Raw genomic sequence first — 14,584 nt, forward strand, 5'->3', positions numbered from 1 at the left:
TTAAAAAAACAACAAAAGATGACCAAAAAAAGAGAGAAAATAAACTTTGAGAGTAAATATGGACAGCAAGAGCTTCTTTAAATATATAAAAAGAGAGACCAAAATGAACATGGGCCCCTTACAGAATGGGGAAATAATAATGGGGAACAAGGAAATGGCAGAGGAGTTGAATAAATACTTTGGTTCAGTCTTCATGGTAGAAGACACTAATAGCATTCCAATACTAAATATCAAGGGGTAAAAGAGGGGGAAAGGAAAAAATACAATAACTATCACTAGAAGAAAAATACTAGGAAAACTAATGGGGTTAAAAGCCAATAGGTCCTGGACCTGATGGGCTGCATCCTATGATATTAAAGGGAGTAGCTACACAGATAGTGGATGCACTGGTCATAATCTTCCAAGAATTCTTAGATTCTGGAAAAGTTGCAGACGATTGGAAAACTGCCAATGTAACACCCTTATACAAAAAGGGAGGGAGATAAAAAAAAGGTAACTATAGGCTAGTTAGTTTAACATCTGTCATTGGGAAAAGTTAGAGTATATTATAAAGGATGTAATAACAGAGCATTTAGAATTACATAATCTAATCAAGCAGAGTCAGCATGGCTTCATGAAGGGGAAATCATGCCTGACAAATTTATTAGAATTCTTTGAGGTAACGTGTAGGATAGATAAAAGGGAACCAGTAGATGTAATATATTTGGATTTCCAAAAGGCATTCAATAAGGTGCCACACGTAATGCTGCTTAATAAGATAAGAGCCCATGGTATTGGGGGTAGCTTATTAGCACGGATAGAGGGTTGGCTAACTAATAGAAGACAGGGAGTTGGGATAAGAGGGGCATTTTCAGGATGGCAACCTGTAATTAGTGGAGTGCCACAAGGATCAGTGCTGGGGCCACAATTATGTACAATGTACATATTAATGACTCAGAGGAGGGAAGTGAATGTACTATTGCCAATTGTGCAGATGATGCAAAAATAGGTGGGAAGGCAAGTGGTGAGGATGACACAAGAAGTCTACAGAGGGATATAGACAGGTTAAGTGAGTGGGCAAAAAAGTGGCAGATAGAATATAATATGCAAAAATGTGAGGTTATGCACTTCGGCAGGGAGAATAGAGGAGCTGAATATTATTTAAATGGAGAAAGACTGCAGAAGGCTGCAGCACTGAGGGATTTGGGAGTCCTTGTGCATGAATCCTAAAAAACTAACATACAAGTTCAACAGGGAATAGGGAAGGCAATTGGAATGTTGGCCTTTATTTCAAAGGGAATGGAGTATAAATATAGGGAAGTCTTGCTAAAATGATACAAAGCACTAGTTAGACCACACCTAAAATATTGTAAACAGTTTTAGTCCCCTTATCTAAGGAAAGAGCATTGGAGGCAATCCAGAGAAGTTCACTAGGTTGATTCTGGGTATGGAGGGATTTTCTTATGAGGAGAGGTTGAGTAGATTGGGCCTGTACTCATTGGGGTTTAGAAGAATGAGAGGTGACTTTATTGAAATGTATAAAATTCTTAGGGGGCTTGACAAGGTAGATGCTGAGAGGTTGTTTCCCTTTGTGGGAGATTCCAGGACCAGAGGCCATAATCTCAGAGTAAAGGGTCACCCATTTAAAACAGAGATGAGGAAGAATTTCTTCTCTCAGAGGGTAGTTAATCTGTGGAATTCTTTATCGCAGAGGGCTATAGAAGCTGGGTCATTAAGTACAGTTAAGGTGGAGAAAGACAGATTTTTAATCAGTAAGGGAATCAAGGATGGTGGGGAAAAGCAGGAAAGTGGAGTTGAGGATTATCAGATCAGCCATGATCTCATTGAATGGCGGAGAAGACTCAATGGGCCAAATGGCCTACTTCTGCTCCTACGTCTTATGGTCTTATGAAGGCACAGAGCTGCCTCAGCAAGCTGAAGATTCTTAAAATGAAAAGTTAAGATGTCACAAATAATATAAACATGTCCCCATATGTGAGTCAGTCACATGAAGAGGGACATGTTAAAAATAAGTTTAAAAATGTTATTTTTTATAATTCATTATTAGAAACCTCATCACTTCTGTGGATGAGATTTTGCAAAAAATGCAAAGGCTGCCTGGCTGCCAACTGTAAGGTTGGATGGACAGTGAAAAATTCTACTTAATGAGCTGCTTAAGAGTCTTAAGCGAGTGCATGATGACTTTGGGATGCTCGCCCGATGTCATCACACACTATTTCACGCTCGGGCATGTCGGGCCTGCATGCCGAGCTGAAAATCCTGGCCTTGGAGTTACAGGGCAGAATTTTGCCCTCGGATTGCGTGCGGGCCCCAGCGGCTCGGCGGCGGGCGGACAGCTGACCCCCGCCACCAAAACGGGGCCCACTGCCATTTTGAGTGGGTGGGCCAATTAAGGCCCGCCCAGCGGCCTGCCCGACAGGAAGCGCTATGGGAGGGAATCCCCATCTGTCAAAGTGTGCTCTGTCACGCATGCGCGCAAAAGAGTGCACTGCTCCTGGAGGCAAGGTCCTGTCTCAGGGAGATTCGTGACAGGTAAGTAAAGTCTAAAAATAGTTAAATATTGAAATTATTAACATGTCCCCCTCATGTGACAATGTCACACGAGATGGGACATGTTAATAATAAACACATAAAATTTATTAAATGTTTAAAAAACAGACATGAAACTTCATCCCGCCGGTGGGTGAAGTTTCATGAATAATCTGGAGCCCACTGGGGCTCCTGGCCTGCCCACCAGCCTTAAGCTTGGACGGGCAGGTCTCTAATTATCTTAATGAGTCTATCAATGGCCTCAATTGGCCATTGACAGGTCAGCGGGCGGACAGCTGATTTTGCTGTCTGCCCACCTTCCTAAAAATTTATGATGTCGGAGATTCCTCCCTACATCATCCCGCGTCATTTTCCCCTCGGCGAGCAGGCCCCGCCCCCAAATCGCCAAGGGGAAAATCCTGCCCACAGTGTTTAATGCAAGCATCTGCCTGGGACATTGCTGTCAGTGATGTCACAGGCTCTGACGCTGCATCTGCACATGTGCAGGAAGTGCTCCCCCTAGAGTTACAGCACAGATAAACACAGTGATCCAGTATCATCTGTTCCACATCATCATCGAAAGTTAAAAGTCATCCTTGGAGAATGAAATTAGGAATGACTTTTTTTGAAAAATCTTTAGTTGTTTTCCTTAGACCCATGCAAAGAAAGATGTCGCAATTTCCATGGGGGAAATTAAAAAGAGTAGGTAGGAATTAGCTCAACGGTTGAGTTAGAGTTATTTGAACAATGGAGCAGCAAAAAACGTGGCAGTGCCAATGTTCAACAAGAAGACAGCTGTAATTGTTACAAAAACTGATAGGGAGTACAGGTCCCACTGGAGATTAGGCACCCACTCTACCACCTATCATCAAGGGTTTACACAGCTTACTGTGCTCTGTACACTATCAGTTTATGCAGCTACACAGCATCCAGCTCAAAAGCATTTTAAACAGATGAGCAGCAAATTGTTGAAAAGCCCAGATGTGCTGCTCAGCTGTATTTTTCATTCCTTCACGAGAGGTCAACAATCTCAAAGTTTGGATATTTAAATAAATCATTACAGGTAGAAAGAAGGCAGGAATTAACCAAGAAATAAATTTCCATATAATTTTCAACAGAAAAAGCACAATCAGATAACATATTTGATTTTAAAAACTTGAATTGTAATTTATTCTTGGTTGCTGATTTCAACCCTCAGAATTTGATTACAGACAAAAATAGCAAATACTTTCAAACCCTGACAATGGCTACATCAGTGAATCAGGATGAACAAAATCATTGCTTCGCTTAATTCCTTCAGAGCTTCACCCTTCAGAGGCAGATCAGTGCATTTGGGCAATGTGAGACAAGTTGAATGGCTTAAGGAGCATGAAGCAGGCACTATTGTGGGTGAGTACTGACTAGCCAGCTTTCTGTCAGAAAAGCTAATGAAATTCTATACAACAAACTTAGCCAAATGAAAAATTATGCAACTAGCGTTTCTACATGTTGTTGGTAAAATAAACAAAGCATGGAAAAATTAACAGCCTGGTTTTTAAAAGTGGGAAATATTCCCTTGCTAGGTCTTAATTTCAGTTGCATAACTGTGGGGAAGAGACAACCAAGAACAGCCATTGCTGCATTGTTTAATTATTTTTAAAAGTACTGCGATTGGGGTTGGGAATGGGATTAGCAGTTTTAGGGATAGACATAGGCCAGGGTTTTCTGTGCCCACTGGCATCAGGCATGTTTGGTGGTGTGAGCAGACAATATGGAGTGATCGGTTTCACAACAGTGTGAAACCAATTCATGATCATCCGCTCAGCCTGCCGATGGTGGGCTGTGTTCTCCGCCATCAGACATCGGGAACTTCATTGTAATACATCAGCATATCATTATTAGGGCAGCCCACCGGAATCACAACTCCCCAAGCTGGATCATCTGACCATGTCAGCAGGAAAACACACCAACGTGTTTCACAATAGCACATAAGCGACGTGCATCTGGTGGGCTGCACTTTGCTTGGGACTTCAAGGTTTGTTTGCCTACCTTGCTTCAGTCAGCACTCACAGTCATCAGCACCAGGCTTCACAGACAGCATATCACTTTTAGGGGGGCTCACGGCAGGTCTCTACCCACCAGATCAGCCGTACGTGAGTGGTTTTTCAATGGCTGCAGGGCCAGGGCCTGCCTGGCGACGTGGGAGACGTGGCCTCAGGCAAGGGAAGAGGCTGCAGGATGAGGGCTGTAATGGGGAAGGAGAGTAACCCAGGGTTTTTATAAGGGGTCGGGGGGTGGGGGGCACATGTTTATCTGTGCAATTGGCCTCAAGATGGTGAGTGCTGAGAGTTAGTCTCCAGAGCAGATGAGGCCAGATGGACATGTGAGGCTATATGTGTGAGAATAGGTGGTGATGTCCCTTGAGTTGGCAGTGAGTGAGATGCCAGTGAATGTGTGATGGGCTTGAGTGTGTGAGTTTAGAGTGATGAGATGTTTGCCATACCCTAGCTGCACAGATGAGATCATTCATCCTCTATCTGCATTGGATGGCCAACCTCTTATGTGCAGCATTGGCACTGATCACCTCTGCCACCACCTCCCAAGCCTGGTTGGTCACACTGCTGTCATCCTGCGGCCAGAGCAGGGTTGAGGACATTGTGGCGGGCCTCCATGGCATCCAAAAGGCATTCCAGTGACATGTCACTAAACCTAGAGGCTGCAGTCTTTTTGCTTTTTGTGGACATCTTTCCTGCAGTAGTCCTGAGCTGAGATGTGTACACATGGCTGGACTTTAAATATGGTGCCCAGTTTGATGAAGCGGCAAGGTGATGCCGTGGCGGGTGAATGAGAGCCTGCCCACCACCGAAACGGCGTGTTTCCCAGGAATGCATAAATAACGTGGTAGGTTTGGGACGATACGGCGTGAAAACCCGCCATTGCAGCAGATGTGTAAAATGTCGTTTTACCCACCCACTACCTCACTTAGTACAAATCTGGGACAATTCTACCCATAGATTGAAAGGTCAAATACTCAACAGAATAGAATGTCTCTTTTCATTGCTCAGGCTGGCTGCTTACTTGGACCATTTATATCTAGGAGTGTGATGGAATACTCCCCATTTGCCTGATTGAGTGCAGCTTCCACAACACTCAAGAAGCTTGACACCGTACAGGACAAAGCTGCCCACTTGATTGGTACCACATTCACTCCCTCCACCACCGATGCACAGTAGCAGCAGTGTGTACCATCTACAAGTTGTACTGCAGGAATTCACACAGGCTCCTTCGACAGCACCTGCCAAACCCGTGACCATTAACATCTGGAAGGTCAAGGGCAGCAGATTGATGGGAACACCACCACATGGAAGTTCCCCTCCAAGTCATTCACCATCCTGACTTGGAAATATATCGCTGTTCCTTCACTGTCGCAGGGTCAAAATCCTGGAACTCCCTCCCTAACAGCACTGTGGGTGTATCTACACCACATGGACTGCAGCGGTTCAACAAGGCAGCTCACCACCACCTTCTCAAGGGCAACTAAGGAGGGGCAATAAATGCTGGCCCAGCCAGCGAAGCCCACATCCCATGAATGAACAGAACAAAAAATTAGTTGAGTCATATTAAAAACTATCATTCATTTTCTGACGTAGATGTAGAATTCCACCACCTCCCTCCCCCCACACCCTGCCCACATGCATGAAATTAATGCTGCCCTGCACAGGTTCAGTGACCCAACTCACATTCAGATTTTGAAATATGTGGATCAAAGTAAAATAGCTTTTAGAGTGACCTGGATGCAAGGGCCAGTATTGCCTACAGAAATACCTTTGAATCTCTGATCTTCTGATCTTTCGATACCATGCGGATCCAATGTAAAACAGCAGTTCTAACCATCTTTCTTCCTTGTACATTGTAGCATAAAACACACAACCATATGCCAAAGAACTTCACCGTCTGTCTTCTTAAAGTCTATGACATGATCTGCAATCAGCAGCGTGAGGTAACCACAAACTCTCAACTTACAAGCTAAGCCATTCATTTACGGAAGGTTCACCAAGATAGCTGGCCATCACTACCCGTGTTCATCAATTTAAACAATCAAACTAGTGCTTTATCAGCCCTACTTCTCCTGATTGGTTGTCGCTACATACTTCAGCAATATCATCAAGAGTAATACCATCCAATCCTCATTAACGGTCAATTGCTTTAAAGAAAAGCATTCATCAATGTCATTAGAAAGTTTAAAATAGTAAAGATCAAGGCAAGCAATGGTCTAAAAGCAGTTCTAAACTTCAGTGATTGAAATAACGGATAATTTTCCAAGTGTGAGTCACACTGAGGAGAAGAATTGCTGTAATTGCTAGGTGAAGGAACACCATGAATGTGCTTGTGGGGATTTCCTTTGGTTTCAATACCTAGAGAAGTCAGAAACACCTTTTTCCAACCTGGTCCTGATCACTCTGTAAATACTGATCAGAGGAAATTTTCCTGACCATATTAGCAATACCAGCACTCATAGTGACTAGAGCAATCCCTCTCTGATGCAGATATCATAGAACCTCAATATGAATCAGCCCAGCACAAAACATTTGGAGTGAACTAACTGATTAGTAAAATGAATTAAGCTACTGTGTGTCAATATCGAGACGACTTCCTGTAAAGGTTGTAAAAGTCCCGAGACAGAAGAATTAATACAAATTTATTTTGGATCAGCGCTCAACTTTGCTACATTAATGTAGCAATATATTGTTTGAATGAAAATGTAGTTTGCTAAAAAAAAACTTGTCAGAATTTAGCACACAAGCTTCTCTTACCTTAATACACGATCTGAACCCTGGTTAGATTTTGTTGCTTCATTGTTATGGTGCTTTTCTTGAGCTTTAGCCAGCTTCTCTGCAGCAGCAATGGGACATCCAGAGAGACTGCAGGAACAGAGAAACAATTAAACACTCATGCAGTAAGGAAATTGGAAACATATGGCTGAACTGTAACAAATATCAGAAAAGACACAAGGAAAGTAATTAAACAGTGCAGCACAACAGGTGAAAGCAACCATGCAGGTTTGCTTTTAACCCTTAGTTCACCAATTTTCTTTGGTTAAAATGTTTATATTCTAATATACCACACAGTCTTTTCCAGTGCACCTTAAAGGTTTTATCATAATCTTTGGTAAAGTTTTAACCTTAGGTTTTGTGAAAAATCAGCCTGATATCATTATTTTGAATGTAAATATATTTCATTTATCATTCATAAATTGAAAACTATGTTTCTTTAGAAAACCACTGGCCATGTTAGAAACCAATTAATCTAGAAGAGAGGTGAAAAAGAAATGGTAAGATTAGACACAGCCAGAGTGAGCTAGTGAGCTTAGTTATTGTTTGCTGAATAAATAGCTGCTGACTAAAAGAGGAAGATTCTAATCAGAAAATTAGTGCTCAGTATGCTGATGGAAGATAGGATAACAGAACTTTCCACTTTTTATTTCATGTCCATGCATGAAATGCTCTGCAAAGTAATGGTTCTCTGCTACAGAGTGGTGGGAATGCTGAGTAGAGGGGGAGAAAAGGACATATTTGGCTAGCTTTGGTAGTTGAAATGTGAGAATGGATTAGCATTATGGAATTTTATTTCATTATTTCTGGAACCAGAGAGTGTTCATGAAGAATTGGTCTTCAAGTGGCTAGGGTAGACTCCTTAACAGCATGGTCTGTAGAGCAAGTGAGCTTGTTAAGGGCAACTGAGCCTTTCCTCATTCCATTCTTAAGTTTTTAAAACAGTCTAGGTGAGTAATTGCAGCATTCAGCAAAAACGTTGGGCTTGTTGGAAAGTGCTCCAATAATCTACCTCTTTGGTGAATGGAATGTAGCTCCCTTTCTATTTCCTCCCAGTCTGTGCATCCTGCAAGTTACACATTGATGCGGTTGACTTATGTACTGATTTCAAAGTTGGGAAGAGATTGTATAGCTTGGTTGAACAATATTTAAATTGAAAAAATAGTATCCTGAGATTCCTACATGCCTCTATTATCTAATATTAATAAACTAAACAGCAAAAAATTCCTGCTATTTAGATAATTGATTATTAGTGGTGCTCACTGTGGGAAGGACAAGGAATGTCAAGTAGCCAATATTTGAATGTATGAATATTGCCCACGCAGGTTTTGTCAGCTGATACTACAGTATAATAAAATCCTTGCTTACCTTCTATGAGAATTCCTGTTGCTATTTACATGGCCTCGCCCAGTGCAGCCTGGTGTAGGACACTTAAGCACATTTTCATGCATGGCAAGAACTTGACAGAAAAAAGATTGGAAGCTATTAGTAAAGAATGAACACAGAAGAAAACACAGGCAAGAGAGGGAATAAGTTCAGACCTCCAACCCAATTTAATTACATATGCTCTTAATAGGGAAGACCACATTTAGGTTTCCAATAGATATTTTATTTACCATAAAATAACAGCATCAGGCTGAAACATTCAGAAAGATAGAGTCATCTGTAGTTATTTGTTAGCAAAAATGTTATTCCTAGTTAAACTAGCTCAGATTGAAGCAATTTTCATTGTTTCATGCTTTAGCTATATCAGGATGGAGCCATAATGCACATGCAAAATAGCAAAATGCATGCCTTTAAGAGTACAGATTGTTATTTGAAATAAGGTGAAATAATATAATTGTATAGTGAGATCAAATTGGAAGGAAATATGGTCAATATCATCACTAAAGTGACTATGAATGTACTAATGAGCATCTCAAGGACACCTCATGCCTAATGGCTATCTATGACCGCCTTCGTTATTCTTCCATTAGACTTGGATAAGCCCAGCTTATCAATAGGGAAAATAAAAAGAATCAATACCCTTACTGATATACTGAACATTCTTGATATCACCGTCTTAACTGTGTTACCTCCCTCACCATATTAATAATGCGCCTTGGCTGGGAACCATTAGTTCTATTGCAGGAGAAGCAAAAGCACATATACTACTAATCAAAAATCAATTGAGTACAAACATTTGTGAACAATAGGAACAATGATAAAGAGATTGCTAACCATTCAATTGGCCAGGTACATGGAGAATGCTTTTTAACTGAATGATAAAGAAGATCTGATTAAATAAGTACACCGGTAATTTCTGCATGGGTTTTCCTACCCTTCCACCTTTACTTCAGCTGAAATCCCTGGAGAAATGGCATAAATGGCTGTTTCATTGAAGTTGCAGCAGGAGATTGGGGAACTCACATGGAAACTCTATTCCATTAGTCTTTTTTTTTGCATAGTTTTCTCCTCTCCTCTTCTGAAGTTTGTAATTAATGCAGGCGTTCATTGAACATGGATGCCTTGTTGCAACTCACCCAAGTTGCAATTCCTCATGAATGAACGCAGATAGTAAATGTGATGCCAATTGTTAACACTCCTTGCAGTACTCCAGCTGAGATCAGTGAATTCAGTGCAGACCACAAAGCGAGTCTAGGAATGTTCTGGTCTCAATGGCTCAATTCCATGCTTATTAGTATATTAATAACTTGATCACTGCAAAAATAATAGTTTTCTTAACCATTAACCATTCAAACCTACTGCTAGGATTATAACAAAGTTGCCATGAAGAAATTGGGTTCATCAGATGATTTCTAAATTAAGTACAGAACAGCCAAATAGTCAAAACAGGTTTAAATCAGGTGTGTCCAAGCTTATATCTTCATGATCCACATAATTGCTAACATGTTTAAATTAATGTTCCCAGCAATTTGCATTTCTGACGAGTGCTGATATTAGCAAATTTTGGTGTGAGAAAAAAAGCCCTCTTTCAAATCCTCAGTCTTCTAAAATTCAAAAACTTTATCAAATAAAAGATAAAAGTGCAAATAAATCAAGATTACCTGGGCTGTGAGGGTGGATTTTCCAGGGCTCATCAATTGCAAAAAGCCCAGGACTATAGGTTGGACACCTTGTGCTAAATAGTTATACTTAAGGAATATATAAGGATTGCACCTATTGACAGTCTAATAGGTAACGTGAGGATTAACATCTATGAGATTAACCAAAGAAATACTTGTAGAAAGAGTGAATGACCCATAATTTATTTCAAAAGGTTTTATTTTTGCATGTCAATTTATCAGCCACTTTTTACCATTAGTTTAAAGATCCACAAATGCTCCACAAGAAGTGGATCATTCCTTTGATTTACAGCCCTTGGCTTTCTGAACTTATAATGCCAACAATTGTAAGGAAAATGCCACTCTGTCTCTAAAGAATGAGATTTGGGGAAGGAAATGATTTACATGAAGAGATAAATGAAACTGGAACACTATTTTGGGAGCAACTAAGGGCATTGGTTTACCCTATTGGTGTGTAATATGAAGCATTGTTGATCTGCCATAGGGCAGGATTTGCAAATCCTTCGTCTGGATGTCACTGCCAATGCTGGATGCAAATCTGTTTGCATACAAGGAGAATAAGTGCTGCCACTTAAATGTTAAGTTTGCTCAGAGAATCTACCAGCTATGGAAGATGACTGACTTAAAACTATGGTATGAGCTAACCCAAACAAAAAAAAACGATTAACTGACGGTGATGTAAATCCCAAGGGCTGCTGTCAAAGTTGTTAATACCCAGCTATTGTAAAAGCCACTAACATTAGACAATGTCATCCATAACATCGCTGATTCTTTATAATAAAAATTGATGAGCAAAAAGCCGTTCAAAGGATGAATCGCCTTTTTGAATTAGTGTTTGTGCCAGCCAGTCCTAATTCCTGTACTCGGCTATGTTGTACTAACCAACTGACTGGTGTCAAGTATTTATAAACCATATGAGGCAGAATCAGCTGAATGCTGGCATTCGATGATGCTGAACTATTGATAGAAAGCTGCACCAAAGCAGAAGGCAGAATCTTGTGATTTAAGTGGAAAGAAAGCATGTTTCATGTGAGTGTATATTATGGGTGTTAACTTTCAGATTAAAATGCCCCCTATTGATAATATGACTGAAAAAGTGAAAATTTCCCTTTTATCCCCCTTTTATCACTAAAATTATTGTCAAAAGGAATTTCATGCATATTATTGGCTTCCTTTTAAATCCTTGGTCTAACCTAATCCCATGTCACCTCTTTGGGGCTCCATTCTACAAACAAAAAAAAAATGAATGACCCTCTGCAGTGATCTACAAAAAGAAAGATAAATCCAATCTTGCCACTTTCAGCCCCATAAGTCTACTGTCAATACCAGCAAAATGATGGAAGGTGTCAATGACAGTGCTATCAGGCAGCACTTAATCAGCAATAACCATCTCACTGGTGCACTGTTTGGGTTTTGCCAGAGGCACTCAGCACCAGACCTCATTAAAGCCTTGGTCCAAATGTGAATGAAAGAGCTGAACTCAAGAGGGAAGATGAGAATGATTGCCCTTGACATTGAGCAGCATGGCATCACCGAACGCTAGCAAAACTAAGTCAATGTGAATCAGGAAGAAAACTCTGCACTGGCTGGAGTCATACCCAGCACAAAGGAAGGTGATTGTGGTTGTCAAAGGCCAATCATCTCAGCCCCAGGACATCATAGCAGGAGTTCCTCAGGGTAGTGTCCTAGGCCCAACCATCTTCAGCTGATCCATCAATGACCCTTTCCTCCATGATGAGATCAGAAGTGGGGATGTTTGCTGATGATTGCACAATGTTCAGTACCATTCACACCTTCTCAGATACAGAAGAAGTTTATGTTCAGAAAGACTTGTATAAGATTCAGGCTTGGTTTGATAAGTAGAAGGTAGCATCTGTGCCACACAAGTGCCAGATAATGACCATTTCATTTCCTGACTCCAAAAAGCTGTCCACCGTCTACAAGAAACAAGTCTGGAGTGTGATGGAATACTCTCCATTTGCCTGAAGGCTTGCAACTCCAACAATGGTCAAGGAGATTGACAGCATCCAGGACAAAGCAGCCCACTTGATTGACACCTCATCCACTACCTTACACATTCACTCCATCCACTACCAGTATAAGATGAACTACAGCAACTTGCTAAGCCTCCTTCAACAGCACCTTCTGAACCCAGGACCTCAACCACCTAGAAGGATAAGGGCAGCAGATGCATGGGAACAACATCACCTGCAAGCTCCCCTCCAAGCCACACACCTCCTGACTTGGAACTATATCATTGCTCCTTCATTGTCACTGGGTCAAGATCCTGGAACTCCTTCATAACAGCACTGTGGGTATTGTTCAAGAAGGTGGCTCATCACCATCTTCTCAGGGACAACTGGGGATGGAGAACAAATGCGGCCTTGCCAACAATGCTCACATCCCATAAATGAGTAAATAAACAAGGTCCCTTACTAGATATCTGCTCAGTACAAGTCTCAAACTGCAGCATATGAAAGAGGTCCCAGATTTCTTACTAAAAGACTCGCAGGACCGTTGTATGGGCTGCAGAACTTGAGCAACTGAACTCACAGAACTAGATGAAGATTTCCTCGACTTATCACTTTCAGATTACTTCCTACATTACAAGGTGACATTTTAGGCTGATAGATTCAAGAGAAACAGGGACTGAATCTGACAACACTGTTTCAGTGACATTCGGGGCAGGCACTGGAAATGGCTACTGAAAGCAGAGAATGCTTGTTGGCTCTTAGTGCAGAATCCAAAACTAGAATACAGGAAAAGATGAAGTTGGCAACAGAGAAACTAAATGAACATGTCTGGGATGGGCAAACTTCTTATAACATGCTTGACATTGTATTAAGATAATAGATGGATTTTTGGTCTCTCAGGAAATCAAGGGGATATGGGGAACAAATGGGAAAGTGGAGTTCAAGCCAAAGTTCAGCCATAATCATAGTGAAAGATGGAGCAAGCTCAAGGGGCCATATAGTCTACTCCTGCTCCTATTTCTAACATTCTTATGTTTACATTTGCATTCAGACTGTGTTAATATGACATCACTTCTTCAGTTCTCCTCATTGGTATCCTAGGGTGATCTCAGTGGTATGTGGCTGACCAAATGAGAGAGGTGATGAGTAGTGACTAAAGAAAAATGTTATTACAATCGACATCAATCTGGGAGATGTGAATTTTCTGTGTGCCATCACTATGATGCAATTGGTAGCAGTTTCTCTGAAACTGTATGAGCTGCTGCAATAGTAACCTGATGAACATTGTGGTGTCCTGTATGTTCTTATGCAAAGTTTAACTTCAAGTTCATTGGTGGAGTGAATTGTCTCCATCATTATATATCACCCAATGTCAGCAGTGTATTTATTTGGTTGGCTGGCCAAGGTTAAATTAATTATTGACTCTGGAATCTTCCATTAATGTTTAAGCCAAATCATTACTTGGACTTATAGATGGGCAACAAAGATCAACATTTTGAACTTTATTATTGCTGTATTTAATGTAATATTCAATGAATAATAATTACAGCAAAAATAAAAATGGATATTAATTAATCAGTAATACATTTTGAGAAACTGACAAGCAATAGGGTAAGGTTCAATAAATACTCGTCACATTGCGTAAATACTGAAGTTACTAGTCAAAATGCTGCTTCAGGTATAAAAGATACTTAAGATAAGCAAAGTATTTCATAAGGCAATTATCATCTCAGTGATTCTATACTTTTGTAAAAAAGAAAAATTCAGTAGAGTAAAATTGCTGTGATACATACAGGGGAAGATTTGCTGTGTGTGTGAGATGCAGTAAAATCACTCTACCAAAACTGTTTTATGATGTTGATGCACCTCAGGCACTAAGGAAATTTTCTCCACAGAGAGCATCATTCCTGAATTTTATTCAGTGCATTTCTGCATATATTATAAGACCACTAAAATATAATACTGCTTTGCAAGGTTTTTATTTCAATGAAGCACAGATCGAACATGGGAGGAATATTTGACTGTTTGAACAGTTACAACACTGGTGTGAATCCAACAATGTAGAAAATTGCCTAGGTATGTCCAGTCCACAAAAAGCAGGACATATCCAATCTGGCCAATTACTGTCCCACCAGTCTACCTTCAATTATCAGCAAAGTGGCAGGTGTTGTCAACAGTGCTATCAAGTGGCACTTACACAGCAATA

General features: G+C 40.7%; 1 protein-coding gene across 2 annotated transcripts in view; it reads right to left on the reverse strand.

Annotated features, from left to right (window-relative positions):
- LOC121278045 (myelin transcription factor 1-like protein) overlaps nucleotides 1-14,584 on the reverse strand; it is a 363,597-nt gene that overhangs the window by 238,285 nt on the left and 110,728 nt on the right. For both annotated transcript variants that reach the window (XM_041188068.1, XM_041188067.1), the window contains exons 7-8: nucleotides 8,709-8,799; nucleotides 7,323-7,430 (exon numbers count right to left, since the gene is read on the reverse strand). In XM_041188068.1, the coding sequence (XP_041044002.1) occupies nucleotides 7,323-7,430; nucleotides 8,709-8,799 (199 nt within the window). The remainder of the gene's footprint in view (nucleotides 1-7,322; nucleotides 7,431-8,708; nucleotides 8,800-14,584) is intronic.

The sequence above is a fragment of the Carcharodon carcharias genome, chromosome 5 (assembly GCF_017639515.1).
Source record: "Carcharodon carcharias isolate sCarCar2 chromosome 5, sCarCar2.pri, whole genome shotgun sequence".
In the NCBI taxonomy this organism is placed as follows: Eukaryota; Metazoa; Chordata; class Chondrichthyes; order Lamniformes; family Lamnidae; genus Carcharodon; species Carcharodon carcharias.